Source organism: Strongylocentrotus purpuratus, unplaced genomic scaffold, assembly GCF_000002235.5.
Source record: "Strongylocentrotus purpuratus isolate Spur 01 unplaced genomic scaffold, Spur_5.0 spur5_scaffold_6, whole genome shotgun sequence".
In the NCBI taxonomy this organism is placed as follows: Eukaryota; Metazoa; Echinodermata; class Echinoidea; order Camarodonta; family Strongylocentrotidae; genus Strongylocentrotus; species Strongylocentrotus purpuratus.
Window position 1 is genome coordinate 40,538,352 of NW_022145612.1, and position 20,944 is coordinate 40,559,295.

The 20,944-nt window shown below is 35.1% G+C and overlaps 1 protein-coding gene across 1 annotated transcript; it reads right to left on the reverse strand.

The window, feature by feature from the left end:
- Positions 1-679: 679 nt before the first annotated feature.
- LOC587933 (pyruvate dehydrogenase (acetyl-transferring) kinase isozyme 2, mitochondrial) lies at positions 680-20,679 on the reverse strand. The gene is made up of 12 exons (XM_787640.5): positions 20,141-20,679; positions 12,080-12,224; positions 9,537-9,608; positions 9,230-9,293; positions 8,542-8,662; positions 7,834-7,920; positions 6,753-6,830; positions 6,315-6,391; positions 5,624-5,725; positions 4,580-4,693; positions 3,158-3,271; positions 680-2,505 (listed from the first exon to the last, which is right to left on the reverse strand). Exons 1-12 carry the CDS (start codon positions 20,256-20,258, stop codon positions 2,362-2,364), a joined length of 1,236 nt encoding a protein of 411 aa, XP_792733.3. The 5' UTR covers positions 20,259-20,679; the 3' UTR covers positions 680-2,361.
- Between the last annotated feature and the right edge of the window lie 265 nt (positions 20,680-20,944).

Consider the following 20,944-nt stretch of genomic DNA (forward strand, 5'->3'; position numbering starts at 1 on the left):
ATAACATTTTGAAAGTAAAGGTGTTTTGGTAGAGAAATATCAATGATCATCACCATCAATTGAGGATGTTTCTTTTAGCATCCCTGGCCGATCTATAAATCAGAAGTTCATCGTTAAAACCATCAGCCTGATGTTTAGAATGTTAACATTAAACTTCAAGCTTTACTGTTATGACAGGGTCATCGGGACAGAAGTGCATCTAAATGAAAATCTTGAATGCTTGGTCCTCTATGCCTTAATTCTTAAACAAGTAATTATCATACAATGTCAATTACAATCACCACGGTCACAAGTATTAGCCAAGTTTCCACTCTGTAACTCTGTAACTTTTAGAACACACGGAATGCAAAACCTACAGCCGAGGTGGAATTTTTTAGAAAAAAACAAATTTAGTTTTAAATTTAGAGTTCAAAATGCTTGCTTAGTTTTGGGGTATTTTTAATTTGAGAGACCCAGCTACTTTTTGCATGTATTACTTTGTTGACTCTCTGAATTGATGTTGTTTTGACTATGATTTCTACTCTATTTTGACCGATGTGAGGACATTGGAACATTGATAAAACTAATTTTGATTTAGGTTGTGGAAGGGCAGATCCTACACAAGGACCATTCATCTGACAAATTTGTGCGCTAAAAGACTATTCGGCTATAGTCCATTGTAGGAACAGCCGATATTTTGTTTTCAAGAAAACTATTTTAGGAGATTCTTGATCTATAATGAGAACACTACTTTTTATCATTTCCACGTAGACGGGTCATTGTTTTCCTTTTATAAGAATATTAGATATAGCTTTGCTTTGATTGTGACAATTCCAAAGAAAAATGGCAAATTTGGAATAAGTATTAAAAAAAGAAAGAAAAAAGTAATAGGAATAGATTTAAAAAAAATAAAAAAAATAATAGGAATATGAATATTTGACACACATTTGTAGTTTCCACAAAGGTCTAGGACCAAAAAAACTATTCAATTTAAAAAGATTGTCATTGCAGCATGAACCTAACACCTATTATCTGTTAAGAGCCAGCTAGGAGAGAGTTAAACTGTACATACATGTAAGTTATGTCAGTTACACACCCTTCTGGCTCACAGCAGACAGGATTGCGGTACCCAAGAAATACGAGTCTCAATAAAATCAAATGACGTATAATCACACTCCAGTAAGATTTGAGCATGGAGATGATGTTAGTACCGGTGTGATTATATATATTTTTATCTACAACTTTAATAATCGTATCACATTATGACTATAAATTACATAACATATGTACAACTTATAAAAAAATATATGAAAGCTATGTACAAGTTCCACACTTGCTCTCTTCACATCGGAGAGCAATTCTGTTATGACTGGCTTGAGAAACACTCTCTAAAGTCAGTTTTAATGCGTCATAACACATTTCACGTTTTGCAAAAAATCATGGTGAGCTTTAAATCAGACCTTCAAAGTTGTGTATCATGACTGGGATCACACAAAGATGCAATTTCCAGGTTCTATTGATGTCATAATAGAACCATCTTCATCTGAAGTAGCCAATGATTTTATACCAATTAAAAATAAGTATAGAACAAAGATCAACTGCTCTGTAAGAAATTTGCATGTTAAGCCCACCTTTGGGATAAACATGAGGTTTATATAGGTGTAATAGACCCGTTTACTAACATATCCAAATTTATGGATGTTTTTTTCCTGAAAAGTTATTCCATTAACCTGTTATTAATGAATGAACTACAATACTTGGAATCCAGTCTGCATACATAATGTGTTGCTATGTTGGGGAAGCCTCATGCAAGCTGTCAGGATGTCACAGACAGCCTTTGATAACAAGTATGCATTAAATTGGAATATGTTAGCAAGATGGGCAATTTACAAAAGAAACATTTGAAAGATCATGCAATCAATGTATACCACATGCACACGAGTTTAGCACATATTGCATTGCAAATATGATAATATACCATGATGTACAATGCTTAATAAAAGGCTGAAGAAAAAGTGCACTGAATGCAAATAAATCAGCCAACAGATTTTACTCCTTGCTGCACAATTAAGCCACAGTGAACATGTAACGGCAACATGTTAGGTGTATTCTAATTCAGCTTCGATCAATCACACACACTATTCCCACAAGGCCCCTACGCTATGTGAAATTTCAATGACAAGAGAATCTTTTGTCCAGCTATACAGCCATATTTAACATCAGTCTCGAAAGGTGCAATATCGACAGCCATCCATCACAAATGCATGTGTTTCCTCTCTTCCAAAAACGACTGCTTACTCCTTAGAGATGTTTTTTGGCGACAGGAGTATGTGCTTTTCATCTGGGATAGTTCTCTGAGATCCTTAAGAGTTCATAGATCATTTATTTCCCATATCTCTTGGTGGTGTAGTTTCGAATGAAGTAACCCGGAGTACTCCAGTCGCTTGCAGGGGTAGGTGTCTTGTAATACCTTGACACGGCGCTGTTGTAGATAGGTAAAAGCTCTGAAGCCTCGCTCGATAGTACCTGTAAGATGAAAAGAATATCATACATGTAAGACAAATTCTAAGATTTCGTTTTCATTTCTACTCAGCAAACATAGTTCAATCATTTCATGGGAAAAGAATTTGTTACAATCCATCAAGTATGCCTACTATGATCTACTTGCAAAAAGACCAATTACTTTTATTCACTTTTTTTGACATACTTGTCATTAAACTCATTATCCGGGTTCACTGGATAATGACCGAGCTTGACATTTCATTTTATTTTCTTCAAGATACTTTAAATGGTTGGTCGGTAAGTACATGGGACTCCTGAACGACCACCAGTTTGTTTGCATGAATGAATTTACAGAAACTTGCTGGAAATCACATGAAAATAAACATATTGTGGAAAAACTGTAAATGTTAATTATAATAATTAGGGGCACTTCTAGAATAAACTTACCTATTAAAATTTGCAAAAATTAAAACTTAAAACAGAGATTTTGGCCTTCCCGCAAACCTTGTCTTCCAATATCAATGAAATAGTGTAAAATGCAAGGCACACAATCTATCAAAATAGCAATACATCAACTTTATCCGATGACATCATAATCATGAATCAGTATTTATTTGGCTAATGATTTTTTGTGTGGAGTTAGTATTCATTATTTAAAAAAAAATTAAGTACAAACCTTGAGGTAGACTACTGCATCAGTGCCGTAGCCATCCATGGAGCTAAGCGTCAGGTCACCGTGGAAATACTTGGCATACAGTCTTGAGATGGGGAGACCATATCCATAGCCAGCCTAAATGTAGAAAGTAGAAAACAATGGCAGAATAAACGAAATGAATACTAAATAAAAAATGCGATGATGAGGCTAATTTGTATATTTGACTGTAGGTAAGTATTGAAGGTAGGTCCAGATAAAAGATTTATCCATGTGACTCAGTAACTGAAGTATGGTGTATTTGAGAAGTTATACCAATGGCACTACACTACCGACTTCACCAATTTTTTACAGGGAGATGGTTATCAGTTTCCATGTGCAGAAGGTCATAATTTGCTGACACCAGACTTGGTGGAAATACCATTAATGGGCGTACAAGTCTTGCACACAGCAAACCCATGGTCCCACCAAGAAGTACCCCCTAGTCTCTCAGAGAGTCTTCGGGTAAGGGTATTGTAATATAATGACTTTACCAAATATGGGGGATGGGTGGAAAATGCAGAGCACAGAGCTGCCAACCTTGTGTAACCAAAAAAAGGAACCATGATGGCAAAAAAAAAATGAATTTAGAGCCAAAAAAAGGAATTCATTAAAACAAAACTTACAACCACGAGCAACACACTTCCAATGCAGAAATGTCCATTCCTAATGCTGTTATTTCCGTATTAGGACCCATAGTTTATTTACAAGTAGGTTTTTTGTTGATGGTTTATCGGCAATTCATTCTCTTCGAGAATATTTACACCTTTCACTTTTTTTGTTTACTATTGAAGTAGTGATCAATATTGTAGGGCATTTGGTTGTTGTGCACACAAAAAAAATTGTAATTGGAAGAAAAAAACAGAATAATTCTGGGGAAAATGTAATGGTTGGCAGCTCTGAGAGCATAACATAAAACCTGCTGGTCATAAAACTGAAGGCTAATCCTGGTGATTGACAACACCTGTTATTAAGTTAACACCTGGATGGTGTTGAATTCCCCATGGGAGCCCACTACTGATACCTCTTGACCAGTGCTTTTGCGTGAAGCAAGGTACTTTGCTTTAACCAGTACACATTTTCAGGTGCATACTTGACAAAAATAATTAAAATATCAATAGCTGTACGGTATTACTGGTCTCATGCATGCTCTATGGAAGCGCATAGAGACGTTATATCATGTGATTTGCGCAATATAAGAACCAAATATTATTATTATTATGATAGAGCCGGCACACTGTACATGCTATGTGTCTTTCTTCCTCTCTTTTTTTAAAAAGAAATTAACATTTTCAGTCCTTGAAATTTCATAGCAGCAAGGCCTGTCCTACAATGTAAACAACATGATGAACGGTAGAAAATCTTATTTCCATAGTTTTTTTCTAGTCATTTAATTAGCAAACCTACCAGAGGTGGTATTATGCTGACACCAGGCTTTGGAGGCGCGGGGGCGGTGGAGTACATGTAGTTGAAGAGCAGATCAATCTCACTTTTAGGAATTCCACCTCCTTCATCCGATACCTAGATGGGAAAAGATAAATTATTTATTTATTTATTTCTGATATTTAGACAGGGTGACTCATTATCACCAATAATGGTGGACTTCCATGAGGCCCTGTTAAACACAATGAGGTACATTATAGTTTAACAAATATATATATGATAATAACATTAATTGCAACATAATAATAATTGCAACAATATTAATTGCATCATCCAATGATTTCACACATGAAGCGGTATACAAAATGGGATGGATCGGGCCTGGTGTCATAAAACTTGTTATTAATAAAAAGTTACAATAACTGGTCAAGAAAGGTGAAATAGTCAATATGGATCTAATGAATCAGGTTGATCAAACAAAACACTGTTCTTTAACTAACATGCTTATATTCTTTCAGAATAGTATACTTCTGATAAAACACTGTGAAACTGTCTAGTTTGATTGCTGACTCACTTAAAGCCATCGTTTAACAATGTTAAATCTGAGATGCACGGCCCTAATGTGTTATCAGTGTTTGTGATATGGTGTAATATTGAAGCCCTAAAAAATTTGCTTCAAAATGATCAAGAAGTGCCTCAAAAAAGTAAAAATCTTTGAGTGACCTGTTTTACCATACTCGTTTTCCCAAATGGACTGTAGTGTTATATAAACTGTTAGGAAAACGCAAAATTTGGTTTCCATTTCCAATCATAAATATCTTGATAATCAGACAGGCGATCTGCTTGTAAAAGTCGTAGGGTTCCTGACTGACCTAAAGGTTTATAATTATCATTGCAGCATGAGCTAAATCCAGGATTTTGTTTCAGAATCTGAGACAAAGTTACCGGATCCCTTTAAGGTCTACATGCAGTTCACATGTACAAACAAAAACACAATTCTTTTTCATTCTAAATTTCCCATCACCCTTGTTTGTTGTTTCTTGAAGCAACTTGATCTTATTTACTTACCTTGATGGTAACGTCTTCCTTCCCCTTGGTGACTAGGATTCCAATGGGAGGGAATTCAGAGGCAGAAGGTCCTTTGTGTTCCATCACGGCACGCATTGCATTCTATACAATAAGTATAATATAAATTAAAAGTTACGTCATTCAGAATGTATTACAAAGCTAAAGGCTTGTTCAGACATGACACGGCAATACTGCAGCATTTTTCTTTTAAATGATGTAAAATTTAATAGGCTTCACGTTTCTGTATTTTAAAACACAGAGTTCAGTGAATAGGCACAAGTTCTTTGTTGCGCGCATTCACCTTTTAACGGGTGAGGAGGGAGAAAGAGAAAAAGTACATTGATCCAATGCATGATGTGGAAGCTAAATACTGCCATTTTGAGGAGTACATGTTTATCCATTAACTTTACCATTATTATTACTATTACCTTACCATTACTATAGCTATTACAGTAACCATTGACATTACTATAACCATTGCTATTACCATTACCATTCATATTACCATTTCCAATCATATTAATATTATGATCACTATTACCATTACTATTACCACTACTATTACCATTACTACTACCATTACCATTACCATTACTATTACCATTACCATTACCATTACCATTACCATTACCATTACTATTACCATTACCATTTCCATTACTATAATGGGGCAGGTAGCGTGAGTACTTACCTTTAATAACTCAAACATGATGTGATAGAGATGAGAGGGTACATACACCATTCGTATACTGTCACTGCCGTCACGAGCTGTAGGAAGAAGTAAATACAACAGTACTAAGTTATAACAACACTTTGCAAGCCATGTACATTATTCATAGCTGTAGTTTCATCTCTATTCGACAAATTTGATTTCCACTTGGCTGGGATGTAATGTTTCCAAGTATGTGCCTGTTCAAAAAGCAAACACTTAGTGGCATATGCATTTTCTAAGACAAAACCCATTGAAAAGATGCACAAAACAAACTCTTTGATTCATAAACACTCTAACAATTTGTCCAATTAACATCAAAACAATCCACGATTGAATGTTATATATAAGCAATAATAAAGTGTCCCTCGGACTCTAAATAGCCCTAAGCACATAAAAGAAAGATAATCATATACTCACCATCAATCCACCTCACATCAATGTCAGGTGAAGCAAGGTAATACTGATCACAGAGGTACTTGGCACTGTCATACGCATCTAATAGTAAAGATTCAAAGAAAAGTTGGGGATTATGATGATGATCATCAATATATATCAATCACAAAAGTACTTGGGGTTTATTAGGTACTAGTCAGTAATAGATAACCTCTCGCTCACAGTGTGATCACTCAACCATGACCTCAGCTAGGCGTCATTTTGAATAATTGCGTAATCAATTAATCATATCTTTTTTGCTAGTCATTAAAAAACAACAAAATTTGGTACACACAAACTTCAGGTCAAGGGTCAATATCCATCCAGGTATATTAGTGTCCACATATGCGCCACCACATGCGCAGACTGCTGCAGATTACTTAATTAAGTCGGAGACAAATTCCAGTCTGAGTTTGTTTTGTTTTGTTCTATTGATCAACAAAGTGAAAATGACCTTTTGAAAGTAGGCTAATGACTACACAGTGTTGAGCATTGTTCCTACAAGAAGATCCCTAGTTACGATATATATATAGACTTTGGACCCACTTGTCCATTCCACAGAGCAAGCCCAAGATTGGTCTGGCTGATTGTTATATGGCTGATAGTTCATACCCCCCCCCCCCTCCACTGAAGCATGGGAATGCACTAATAAGAGGTTAAATGATACTTTTAAGGTTGATTGGTGTTCATTATTCATAAACATGCCATTTTTATGTGACAAAGTATAACAAATACATGTACCGTTGGTCCTGCCACTCTTACATTTAAAGGGATTGGGTACCTTTGCCTCTGATTCTAAACAAAATCCTGGATTTAGCTCATGCTGCAGTCATTATATAAACCTGTAGGTCAGTCAGGAACCCCATGACTTTTACAAGCCAATTGCACATTTGATTATCAAGATATTTATGATTGAAATTCGAAGTTTCAAAAACTATTTCCTTTAAGTGATGCTGGACTTTGGTGATCGCACGAATGATATACATGTATTTTGTATAAAAAGTCTGTACAATAATATTTAAAAAATACCCCCCCCCCCCACTTCGGATGTCAATAGGTTACTTACCCCTTATTACAGCTACGATGTCACAACTTGGGTCTATACTACCAACAAGGAGAGGGTGCGTCGTGGGTATTTGTCCAAACATCAATGCTGAAAAGGATCAATAAAGGAGGGAATCGGCGGGTATTAGGAAATATTTGGGCAAAGCGACATACATTCATGTATTTACATGTTAAGTTAACTTGATGATTAATAAGCATATCAAAGGTAGGAAGGTGAGTATAGCAGTATAAAGAAATATGTCACATATCAAAATATATATGTATACAAGGGAAGTATGGTGTAAAGTGACCTACATCTATGCCCTATGGGCCTGCATTTAACAATATTAGCAAGCATACCCGATATAAAAAGATGAAATGGACATAGTTTTCTGATCTTATTTAAACGTTGCACACATTCAAGCCATCCCATTTAGTCATAAATAAGTTATGGCCCACAACTTTGTGATGGGGGGGGGGGGGGGGGGGGGGGGGCTCACACTACATTGGACATCATAATTTCCAGGGGGCCACGTTTGTACAGTGAAACCTGGTTTTCCAACGTGTATGGCCTGTTCACGTGGTTCCTCTTTGAAGATATATTTTTGACTTCCCTTGGAAAGTATTTCTCACTGAAACCGATTATAACCTGTAAAGAAAGATCACCCATTCATAAAGACCACATATTCTGTCTCCTTAGAGCGGTCTTCAAAATTGGTTCATAACTTACTGTGTTGGTTGATGAGCATCCTGATGCTAATTCTTGAGATGTAGAATCTATCCAGGAAATACTGTACATTGTTCTCTTCATGTTGGTCTACTTTATAGCTTTCCCTCATTTCCAGTATACCCTGCAAGATAATTGCAAAAATGCATATATAAACGATTGAATCAGAGTACCTGCAAGGTCATAAGTATAGGAGTATGTTCAACGTAAAAAGTGCACAATACTCAATTTCTCTGTCTCACTGTGTCGCACTTTGTCAGTGTTATTATTATTATTATTTGTCAGTGTTATTATTATTATTATTTGTCAGTGTTTTTTCACAGACATCTTCCTAATGCTTTAATAACAATTTCACACATACATGCTATGCAGGCAGTTTTCATACTTTCGAAGAACGCTAATTTCAACTAACTAAGAAACTAACTGACTGACTAAATAACTAATGTGAAAGTCTTGGAATGAGACTAGTCAAGAATCAACTTGGAGTCTACTTAGCAAAACCTAACTAACTAACTGACTGACTAAATAACTAATGTGAAAGTCTTGGGATGAGACTAGTCAAGACTCAACTTGGCGTCTACTTGGCAAAAGTTCAGTGTTTCAGAGTCGTGATTTTTCTATTTCTGCATTATCTGTAGAAGATTTGGACCCTGGGAATACGGGTCAGGGTTAGACTGTAAGATATACGTACCTGTGCCATTGTCTCAACGACGTTGACGTGCCTGTTCCTTATCGTGGTGAGTTGATTTATGTATCTGAGGTACAAATAAAAAAGGGAAAAAAGTTTTAATGAGATGTCAGGCATTCAACATACACACTGCAGCCCCAATACAAACCAAAATAATAAATGTTTACTGTTTATAAGCAAGGGTATAAACGGAGGCCCCTATTTGAAAAGAATCAGTCCTCACTTGTAGTTTTCAACAATTTCATTTTTACAAGTAGATTGCACAATGTATGTAAACGTCCAAAGGTAATAAATACAATGAGACACATACCGTAATAAAACTGGATCCTCCTCTTCTGTCTTCTCTACATACTCCAGCAGTTCTTCAAATGTTTGTTGATACCTTAATTGGAGAAGAAAAAAAAGAGAAATACGATCATTAATGCACTAATTCCAACATTTCTTTTTTTTGTTTAACCACAACACTCTCACATTCTGTCTTGAACTTGGATGTGAGAAAGTATCAATTAGTGCCCTAAATAGGATAATGTTCTTTTGCTATTACTACTGTAATGCCATACATCTATCTTTTCCTTGAAATGTGAAATTGAGAAATTATCTGAAATTGTATTTTACCTACAGTATGTTGTAGTTTTCATTTGATTTTTGTAACATTTAGAAAGCGTCATCAGTTTATTAAATTCATGCTAATCATTAATAATCAAAGTATTCACTAGAAGAAAAAAACAAAAAAATGTGTATAAACTTTATATAGAAAAAAAAAAGAGGGGTGAATCTATTTATCATTAAATCTCAACATACACATAACAAATACCCTTTTCCCATTTTTAATAAAAATTGTTAACTTCAAAGTTCAGAAGACTTTGGGGTGATAAACTATTTCTCCATCTTTAACTCATATTACATAATGTATACAGCAATCATTGTAATAATCAATGCACTTTGTAATGCCAAACAAACAATATATGGACTATAAAGTAGCCTAATCACGGATAATGTTTACTTCATAGTACTTCAAGATCATGATGATTGTCATCATTATATATAACACTGGTTTTCAACAAATTCCTTATCAGCAACAAACTGTTAATCATTGAAGCTTCCAAGGGAAACAAACAAACAGATCTGAATATTCTCCCTAAAAAGTTTGTTATGCTTAGGAAAAAAACACAGGGGAAGGAAGGAGGGGGCATCAAAATTGCAGGCTAATGGGAATCTTTAAAGTTGCAGATGATTTGCCTGCCCTTTACAGTTCCATAAAATAATCTGGTGCACACAGCTACTGTAACTAGCAAGACCATAAACATATACTGAAGGTCACATGAAGGACAGATGATGAACATCTGCACAAGCTTCCTGCCTTCTACAAATAAAAAGGGTCAAAGTTTCAGGTCAACAGACCAAAACAAAAATACTGCCGAACACAGTAGCTTTGATGTCAGCCACACTGAGGCTTTAATAGAATGATTTTATTATAAAAGAAGGTTGTGTTTGTTAATCTAATCTGTAACCCTCCGTATTTGTTATCTTCATACATGTACATATATTCATGTGTCAATCCTTTATGGGGTTCTAGTATTAATCTTTAGGGGACATACAACTTTGGAGTCCTACCCTGTATCTGTGAGGGTAAGCAAGCTTGATCTAGAGTCATTGCTTTAACCCCCCCCCCCCCCAGAAAAGGTACTGGTCTATTTAGTTTGTCTCAAAATCTGAAGTAGTCTATATGTCACCTATTTTTCGCAAAGATTTCACCATCATTCCAACATTCAAGAACTGTTAAAGACAAATGATAGTTGCCTGGCCAGTCGCTGTGTTGTCCAAAATGGGCCTTTCATTTTTAACAATAATAAAGCCTGAGCAATCCTGATCACTAAAGGTACATGACAGGAGAACCACATGTATATGTATATGTACATGTAGATCTAAATATGGTCATTTGATCATGTGGCAAACATGGAAGTGACATCTTTGTTATCAGCAACTGTACATGCGGATGTAAGGCTTGAACTTCCTTTCTATGAGACTTTAGGAAACGTTGGAATCACAAAATGCTTGGTGTTTTGAAGGTTCTTGGTAATATTATGAAATACACCTCTTTTATCTCTTTAACCTTCACCATCCTTCAGTAAAGAAATGTCTTGTGTTGGCAAACACTTCAGTAAAGAAATTTCTTGTGTTGGCAATAAATATCCTATAGGCCACAAGCATACAATGTAGCTGCGCCATGCTCTACTTTTTGCAAAGATTACTTTCATTTTGTTGTAACATGTCCAGCACTACTCTTTTCAAGATATTGTTTTGCTGCAGACAAGTATAATATTTCAAAATACTTGTTCATGGTTGAAATAGTCGGCCCACAGCCACATAACATACATGTAGCATGAGCCATCGTGTTGAATCACTGATCGATGGGGTATCAATTTTATTATTCATTATTCATGTTGCACATTAGGTATGTCTTCATCAGCTCATCACCTCGAGATTGCCAAATAGTCTGCTATTTCTGATTTGGGAAATAATCCTGAAGTTACAAATCGCGTCTTCATCAGCTCGAGACTCGACCTCAAAACTTGAAACTTGAGCTCGAGAAATTAGCTCTACATATTCTGCTCAGTGTTCGCGCATAGTGCGAGTCTTCAGGCTGGTGAAGAAACAACGGACAAATAGTGGTATATTTTGCAAACTAGCCCAAGATATCTTGGGATGATTATCTTGACCAAATATCCCGCTAATTGCAACTTTGGGCTGATGAAGACGCAAATTAACTGGAGAATTTGCGATCGGGATAGTTAAAATCGCGGGATATTTTTCAATCTCGAGCTGATGAGGACAGGCCTATTGAAATCTTACCATCCTTGTACCATACGGACAGAAGGCATTTGTAGAAGCTTCTCTGGAAGTAGGTTGATCTCTTTCATGATGTTGGCAATCCTGACTGGAAGTTCTTGCCTCAGAAACACAAACGACTTGGCCGAGTCAACATCTTTACTCTGACCTGTGGTCATCAAATTAGAGAAAGGAAAAAGAAAGGGAAAAAAAGGAAGATGGATAAGCACTCTGTATTCAAAACCTCTGATAAAACAATACCCCGTAGTTTATTGTAGACATGTTACTGTATCCATTGTTCCACCTGTGCCAAAACAAAATGACATTGTACATGTAGAGCTTATCATTATTGTTATAGAAATTAAGTACTTAAAACTATCTGCTTTATAATAAAGCCACTTCAAAGTTAATGTGAGATTAAGATTATGCAGAAAAAAACTAAAAAAGTATACCAGTAGATAAAATGCTAAGCCTAGGGACAATGCCATCTTAAAGACAAGGTTGAGTTCTGGGAAGAGGTGAAAACTAACATGTGAGCGTTATCATTGTTATGCAAGTGTGGAAGAACATCAGATAAAACATGTTCCCTGAAAACTCAACTTTATCTTTAACTATTTGAATATTTAACAAAACACGTCATCAAACAATAAGAATTTAAAAATATATCAGACCGATAGACTATATCCTATAAATCATAAAAAAATAATAAAAACAATTATATGTACAAATATAGACCATTAAAGGCCCACTGCACTAAACAAACAATGCCTAATCGGTGACCATTGGTCCCCCATGATCCTCTTTTTCTTATGTTAACTGAGAGCTGAGTTGATGAGATAGCCACCTGTCCAGTGACCTTGCAGGGCGCTCTAATCCCTCATGTAAACTATGGCAGATAAGCTTTAAAAGTAAAATACAAGCAGTGCAAAAGCTGTGTTATGTAAAAGAACTTTAAGTAAAACTGCTGATGAATAATTTTGTTGCAGAAGTAGGTCACGTTTCAATTCTTGACATATTTTCTTCTACTTTGCCTGTTACAAATACTTGTGAGTCGCAACACAAATATAAGGAAAATTAGGAAATGGTGATAAAGTCCAATAATTTACAATGGTGGGAGACTAAAATAAATCACTGAATAAACAGTTCCCATCGTTTATTTCCATTCAAAGTTTGCATGAATATATTGTCAACAGTCCTTCATTTCCATCACGTGTCTTCTGTTTACTAAAGGCCAGGAGAAAATAAGTCTTGGTTTCTCTCCCATCAAGATTTTAAAAATGAGGAGCATGTTCCATCCATATCATTCAATTGAATTAAATTTCAGTTCTATTATAAAAGAAAGACGTGACAAAAGTCTGAAGACTTAAATTCAACAACTCACCAATTTGCCCTTAAAAAGTTAAATCCTTGATCTGTGAAAATATCTTTATGCAAAAAAATTGGTTTATACAATATCTAATAAATAATATTTTACTCAGATGGTAGCTGTACATGTCCATACTGTGAGGTCAATTCTAACAAAAAAAATCTTTCAAATATTACACACTCACACACACCAAAAAAAAAATTGCTTCATTTTAAATTGTTGACATTGCTATTTATGTTATAAATGCCAAATTATCAAATAGTATTAAATGAGATTCAGGATGAAAACAGGAAACATATAGGAATGAGAAACTAAAAATCGACCTCAATGACCCTTATTACTGTGTAAGAACTCTATCTAATAGCACATGTACTTGAAAAATGTAAAGACACGATATTGACAATTGAAAATTGACAAAGTTTTCAAAGTGTAGGTAGTATTTACAAACAAAACTTAAAATTGTAATGTTTACTGGTAGGATATTAATGTGTATACATGTACTGGTACAGGTACACACTGGTGGACTTTAATTTTTGTATTGTATTCTTTACTTTTATGAGATGATATCACACAAGAGCATGACAAGGTAACGGTATACATTTCATGATTCGAGATAAGAAAATAAACAAACCTGATTGTTAGGAAAGAGCAACTTATGATGCAACAGTAATATGCAACATGTACCAGTACTTATAATCAAAGGTTTATGGTACTGGTACTTTATCAATGTTTGATGGAAAAATAAACATACGCTTCATTACGATTGTAGAATTAACATGTATGTACTTGGGCAGCACACATATTAGCATACAATGGGGCAGCCTAGTGATTTAAGAGATAAAGTGATTTCAACTTTAAGTCATTCCACAGTTTATTTATCTAATAAAATGCATGAAAGTAAACATTTAAACTGTGCAATGTTCAGGTACATAAAAACAGGATAAAATACAAATAAAAGTAAAAAATCCAATATGATCTTTTCTTTTTGAGAAAAAAAACAACCAACTTTTCTGTCACTAAAGGAACTTGTGACTGACATGACATAGATGAACACCATAGTACATGTATGTAGTACTCATATACTGTATATCAATTTCACTATATCAAATGCCTGGAGATATTGTTCCCTTTAAATGTTTCAGCTGCTCATGCTAGTATTGTGAATTCTGTTGTTAAATGTATTTTGATGCTTTTTATTTTGCTAACAAAGTGCAGCAAAATGATCCCCGAAAACGTTACCATGTGACATTAAACCTATCGTTATTTATTTATTCTATTTTGTAATTATTATTATTCATCTTTTAATTTTTAATCTATAATTTTAATTTTTTTAAATTTCTATTATTATCATTATTATTAGTTTTAAGTTTTTTTAATTTTTTTAAATTAATTAATTTATTTATCATTATTACTGGTATTATTATTATTATTATTTTGGAAGAGATATGTACAATTGCACACATCCATTGTCCTAGCGCCAACAAGTGGCATACCATACATGCCAACAGGCAATTCTATTGCGTATTGTAATTGTTTACATATACGCAGCTAGTAGCTACTCAACTGTCAAACTACATTGTATACAGTACTTAGCACAGTGACTGTCACAATAGTACAGGCGTAACATACTAGATTTAGACCGAGAGGTCAACAGAAGCTTTTTCAAATGATCAGCAGGATATCCCAGATTCCCAGAATTTATATTGTGATGTTAAGCCATTTTTGCCTAGTCATACCAGGTATCTACATGTACATGTACAAGTCTAATAATAATATGATAGTACAATTATAATTCCCCCCCCCCCCTCCAAACAAAAGTAATTTCTCTTTCATTCTATATGTACTTCCTTGTCAAATTCCAATTATACTGTACTCAAACACAATAATGATGACGAATGGTACATACGTGTGTACAAGTAAAAATTTCACATCTACATGAATGTACAAATATATAATTTCATAGTTCATACAGTTTCTAGTAGTAAAATTGTTTTTAAATTGCCACAGAATGTCAGGAGAAGCAATCCCTGAAAAGTTTAAGAAAACAAAAAGTTATTATATTATAGTCAGGGAAAATCATTGTTTAATTTCAAAATCTGATTCATAATTGTTTTGTTTTTTTAAACCGGTAGCTACATTTGTATCTAGTGCCAGAAGTAGACTAATTTCAAGGAAATTCCAATCAATCATTACCATCAATCTGCATTTGCACAGTTTAAACAGCACCTATAATATACACTCTAAGCATGATCATGATGCCATAATTGCTATGCATTTGTACAATGTGACAGATGAGGTGACGTCACTGACTAACTCGTCATTAGATTTAAGTCAGTAGGATTGTTGATGACTGTTACACGTCATCATGTAGCCCCCACTACAAACAAGCTTGTTTGGGTATCAACGCAGTAAATAACCACTTTTCAATGCGTCGATGAATGGCAACTATAAAGCGCAACAAAGGTCCTCCGCGTTTTTAAAGGTAAAGACCAGTATTGGAAACGCCCCAATTTCAAAAAATGAAATGGAAGCTCTCATTACCAATCAAGTGAAAGAATATGTTTTGACTAATACATGATGATACAAAATTTGCCGGGAAACCGCCTACTAATTCATATATTTGGTAAATTTGTTTCTCTCATGGTCTGTGAGAGATATAGGGTAGTCCCATATACATCTTTCTGTGTATAGTGCTTGTAACTTTACGAAGAATGGGCCAAATTTCTTATCATTTTGATGATTCCAGAACCTTGCAGATGCTAGATGCTAGATGATCAACCTTTTCTGATCGATTCCACAACGTTTCTTTCACAATGCAATCGCATGACCATAACTGGTCTTTACCTTTAATGAGCTCTGTGTAGTGGGTTGTAAGATAAGGAAATGTGATGCGTATTACACTTTACATCATTATAACAACCCCCATTTTAGCCAGAAACATTAGCAAATTGTAATTTGCTTATGTGGTAATCAATCAAATAAGAAAGGAGGAAAAAATGTATAGCAAAGGACAATTACCGGTATCATCTGTTAACATGATGCCAACATATGGTATGGTATGTTCGCTTTCTATTAACTCAATAGTTTAAAAATACTTGTATCTTGAGAAGCCAATTTTGTTAATGTTATGAATGTAAATTACATTGAATATTAATTTGTTTCAAATGAAAGTCAATAAAATCCCTGTGGAGGGAAAAATGTGGAGGAAAAAACAAAAACATATGGTATGTAACAATATTCATGTTCACAACTTCACACGCTTTATCACAAGTGACCATCATAGTTTTAAACCTGCAAAGCTTCAAAGTTATACCCAACGATCACTTACGACGAGGGTTCACAACTTCACATGGGACCGAAAGATGGCATAACCCCAAAGTTAACTGCGTCCAGACAGTATGCAACTTTGAGTGAGAAAACCTTGCTCCTTATAGTAAATGCGCTAACCTCAAGATCACTCGTGGATCATAACTTTTGAGGAAATTTAAGGTTTTGTAACCGTGAGTGCGTTCACATGGCCCCTGACTCCAAGATATTTTTGAAGTTTAAAACCAGGACCTTAACTTGAAGTTGTGTGAACCTAACTAGAGAAATGATTCCATGCCGGTGATTTTCAATCGATATGAGGAGCCTAGGTGGTACTTGTTTTAAAATGTCAATATTTGATCAACGCCATATGGGCATCAATCTGTCTATCTATTAGTATTGGGTTGTGTTCTTGCCACAAAACACTTTTTCAGCCAAGAATAAATACAAAACCAGTACTGGTAATTCTGGTAATATGAGCACTAAAATAATAATTGAAAAAATGAATGCATATATCAAAGTTATAACACACATCTCTATGGGTGTGTTTAAATGATTAAATCATATTCTTTTATAATGTTTTTTTTTTTAATGCAGTGTTTTAAACGTACCAACCCTGGTGAAGGAAGGCTCTGAACTATATATTTTGTTTTCAAACTAACATGCATACTTGGATCACACTCAAATTAATAATTTTAGAACAGAATACATGTAGCTTGAGTGGTCAAGCCATAGCTCAGGACACAAATAAGAACAACTAGAGTAAGAGCACACAGCAAGCACTTTTTGTATGTAGTTAATGTATGTACAGTTAAACTAGTACAGCTTCTGGTGTGATTCTTTTTCTAGCTTCCCCCCCCCCCCCCCCCAACAAAAAAAGACTGCAGACTGTGAATTATAATTTTAATATGACATTACATACAACGGAGCGTGCTGTGGAGTCAATTTTATCAACAACAAAATCTAGTTTGCTGTAGGCTATAATGAAATTGCAATCATGTTTATGAATGCACTGCAGTCTATTACATGTAAATATGCAAAGAGCAATTGACGCAAGTGCTGTGCATTAACTGCACATGACATGCCCTGCATTCTTCTCCCTGAAAGTGGCAGTATACACAAGAGCCCATTCACTGACTTCTTTGTGATTGTGCATTGGTATTTACTTTGGGGGCTTGGCACTCAATACTCATCTCTGATTGGCTGCTGGATGTGGGAGTTGGCAGATGTGTGTCTGTGAAGGTCACCTTGTGTTGTGTACATCTTACAATGCACGTAATCGTATGCATATCTGTGCATAGTGTATGGCAACTGGCAAGAACACATTCAGTTTCAGAAATATGGTATTCATATAGCCAGCATTTTATATCATTATCAATTGCCTCTTTCACGTTGACTAGGGGTATAATCATGTTTTTACAAGTGGTAAACCAAATAAACAATGAACAATAATGAACAAGAATACCATATTTCTGAAATATGGTATTCAAATAGCCAGCATTTTATATCATTATTAATTGTCTCTTACAAGTTTGACTAGGGGTATAATCATGTTTCTACAAGTAAACCAAATTAACAATGAACAAGAATACAGAGCATACAATGTATAACACCGAGTTCCCATAGGACATATATGTATTCAGATGGTCATATCTCAGCTATTACTTAACATATTCAATTGGTTTTAAACACTTGGACATTATTTTTGATGCTCTTTTGGAAAATGAAGAAAAAATTGGGACATTCTAAAAATAGATTTTTTGATGACTTCACACTTCATCACTCTATATGAATAATATAAAGTCAGAAAGTCCTTGTTCATTTCTCGTCAAACCTTCCGTCAGCCAGTTGACTTACGGGTAGTCTTTTAATTTAAAGAGACCTATTAACATTGGGTTACTTGCCTCACTGACATTTTTAATCAAGTTGAAATTCACAATACTCATATTTTGGCCATGTTGTTGTTACTTTTGTTAGTTTCAGTCAACTGCAAAGTCAAAGTCAAGATTTAATTCATGCCATGCACAAGTCAATAGTAATGACGACAGAAATAATTGGTTTGCTTGGACCTGTGGGCTGGTCGACATATTTTGTGTTTTTATCAAACTTTGTATAGATCTATTCTAGGTCTATTACTGTATTAGGAGAGAGATTCAGTCTCAGCGGAATATAATATCCCAGAATTGAATAGACTGTAGCTGTAGCCGAGGCTTAGCGCTTAGACTTGGGTTTTTTACTTTTAGACTTGGATTTTTTAGGCTTGTATTAGACTTTAGAAGTTAATAGTCTAGAGTAGACAGTTAGACTTGATAGACCCTTTTATTTAAACAAATCTTACACAGGCATTACAGAATGACTTGAAAAGAACTCTAGACTCAGAGTCTAGATTTATGCATTGTAACTTGTAATGTTATGATTCATCAGTCATGGATTCTACTCATAGATTGTACGGTAGTTAGTTTGTAGTGACTTGAACTTTTCTAAGGTCACAAATGTTTACCAACATTGTAAATACTCAGCATTTTAAGCATACCTTTCGTTAGTACTTTCAGTTCAGCCAGCTTCAATAACAATAACAATCTACAGCTGCACATTCTAAACATTCTCTTAGTTAATTTCATCCGTGGAACCACCCAGCAACAAGAGTGTTATTTTAGTTACTCCAATTGGACCGCACCTTATTGTTTTAATAAGCCAATCACCACATCTTTAGCAAACTTGGAAAAGTCTCCACACACAAATTTTACTCACTCCTCCTGTCTTCAGTTTCGACACTCGGATGCGTTTTTATAGGAAGAGTTCGGACTTTACAACAAGCGTTATTTCGTTGGTTTCACATTAATAGTGAGTTTTCATCAACATCGTTCTTTTGAGGACTCTATCGCAAATCAGATTTAGACCTACCTCCTCTAGTTTATTTCGGGAAAGTGTGAACTGTAAGGCTTGTGTGCCTTCGTCATTCGCGTTCGCTAGCTAGCTAGTCGCGCTCCACGTGTGTATGCAGCTGAGTCATCACCTCGCTACTATATCGCACCATTCTTCCTCTGCATGATTCCTTTTCCAGCTTTGTTCTACACTTGCGTTTTTAGCTCAGAAGATTATTAATAACGGTAAGAATATTCATTTAGTTATATCCACAACATTTATTCCTACAAGTTGTTTCTGCAAGTGAACTTCGCAATAAACCAAAAATAAGATAAACAAAAGTCAAAAGTTAAAACTTAGTTAGTCTAGAGATTGTAAAATGTTAGTCTTAGAGTCTAGTCTAGATCTAGAATCTACAAGTAGTCTACAACAAGTTTAAAAATAGAAAATTAGAATCATGAAACGATGAATGTCATTCAAGTCCCTCCACCAATCCATGTCCACCACAAAAATCAGGGAATGTGAGATGTAATTAAATATGAACTTACCAAAATCCATGAACTGCTTGATAGAAAGAGGAGATGGGGAAAACTTTGAGTAGTATTCCATCTGAGCCTGCATATTCTTCTTCGCCATAGCGAGTAAGCGCACAGTCAAGCGAACCATTGTGATCAAATCTTCTCGATCGCCTTCCCTACAACTCGGCCGTTACACTGGCGGGAGCTAGCTGTACTGACGTGACTACACTGCACTCGGTCGGATTGGAAGACACCGTTAGTAAGTCGTTACTGACAGTTTCAAGTTGCTAAACTGTTATAACCGTACGTCAAATGTTTGGCTTAAACTTAATTTTGGCGTCTAAACTGTCTTGCTTATGAAAAAGACTTTCCTAGGCATTGATTTCTTTCTCAGTGCAGTGATACTGATACCGGCAAGGAGTCGACTGTAGCTGTGTACTCCCGGCGCCGCTTCTCGGTAGATTTCCACTGCAATGCACTTGCTATATATAGCGGATTCGCAATGATGATGAACACGTTGAAAATCTCGAACCCCGCGCAGCTGATTTTGGATTTATTTTGTATACAACTAGCTACAGCGCACCGACTAATGGCCAATTTGATTATTTTTGTATATAGACTTAACTATTTATCTATATAATTTATTATTTATTCTTTAATTTTAAATATTTATTTTGTATTAAAATATTATTATAACATTTTAAAGTGTTAACATTTTTTTATAAAACAGTTTAAAAAAAAATTATATCTGAGCTCCTTAAACACATTTTCTGCAACGAACTCATCGGTAACTCTGACGTCACGGAAATTTCCCATCGTTGATGATGATTCGAG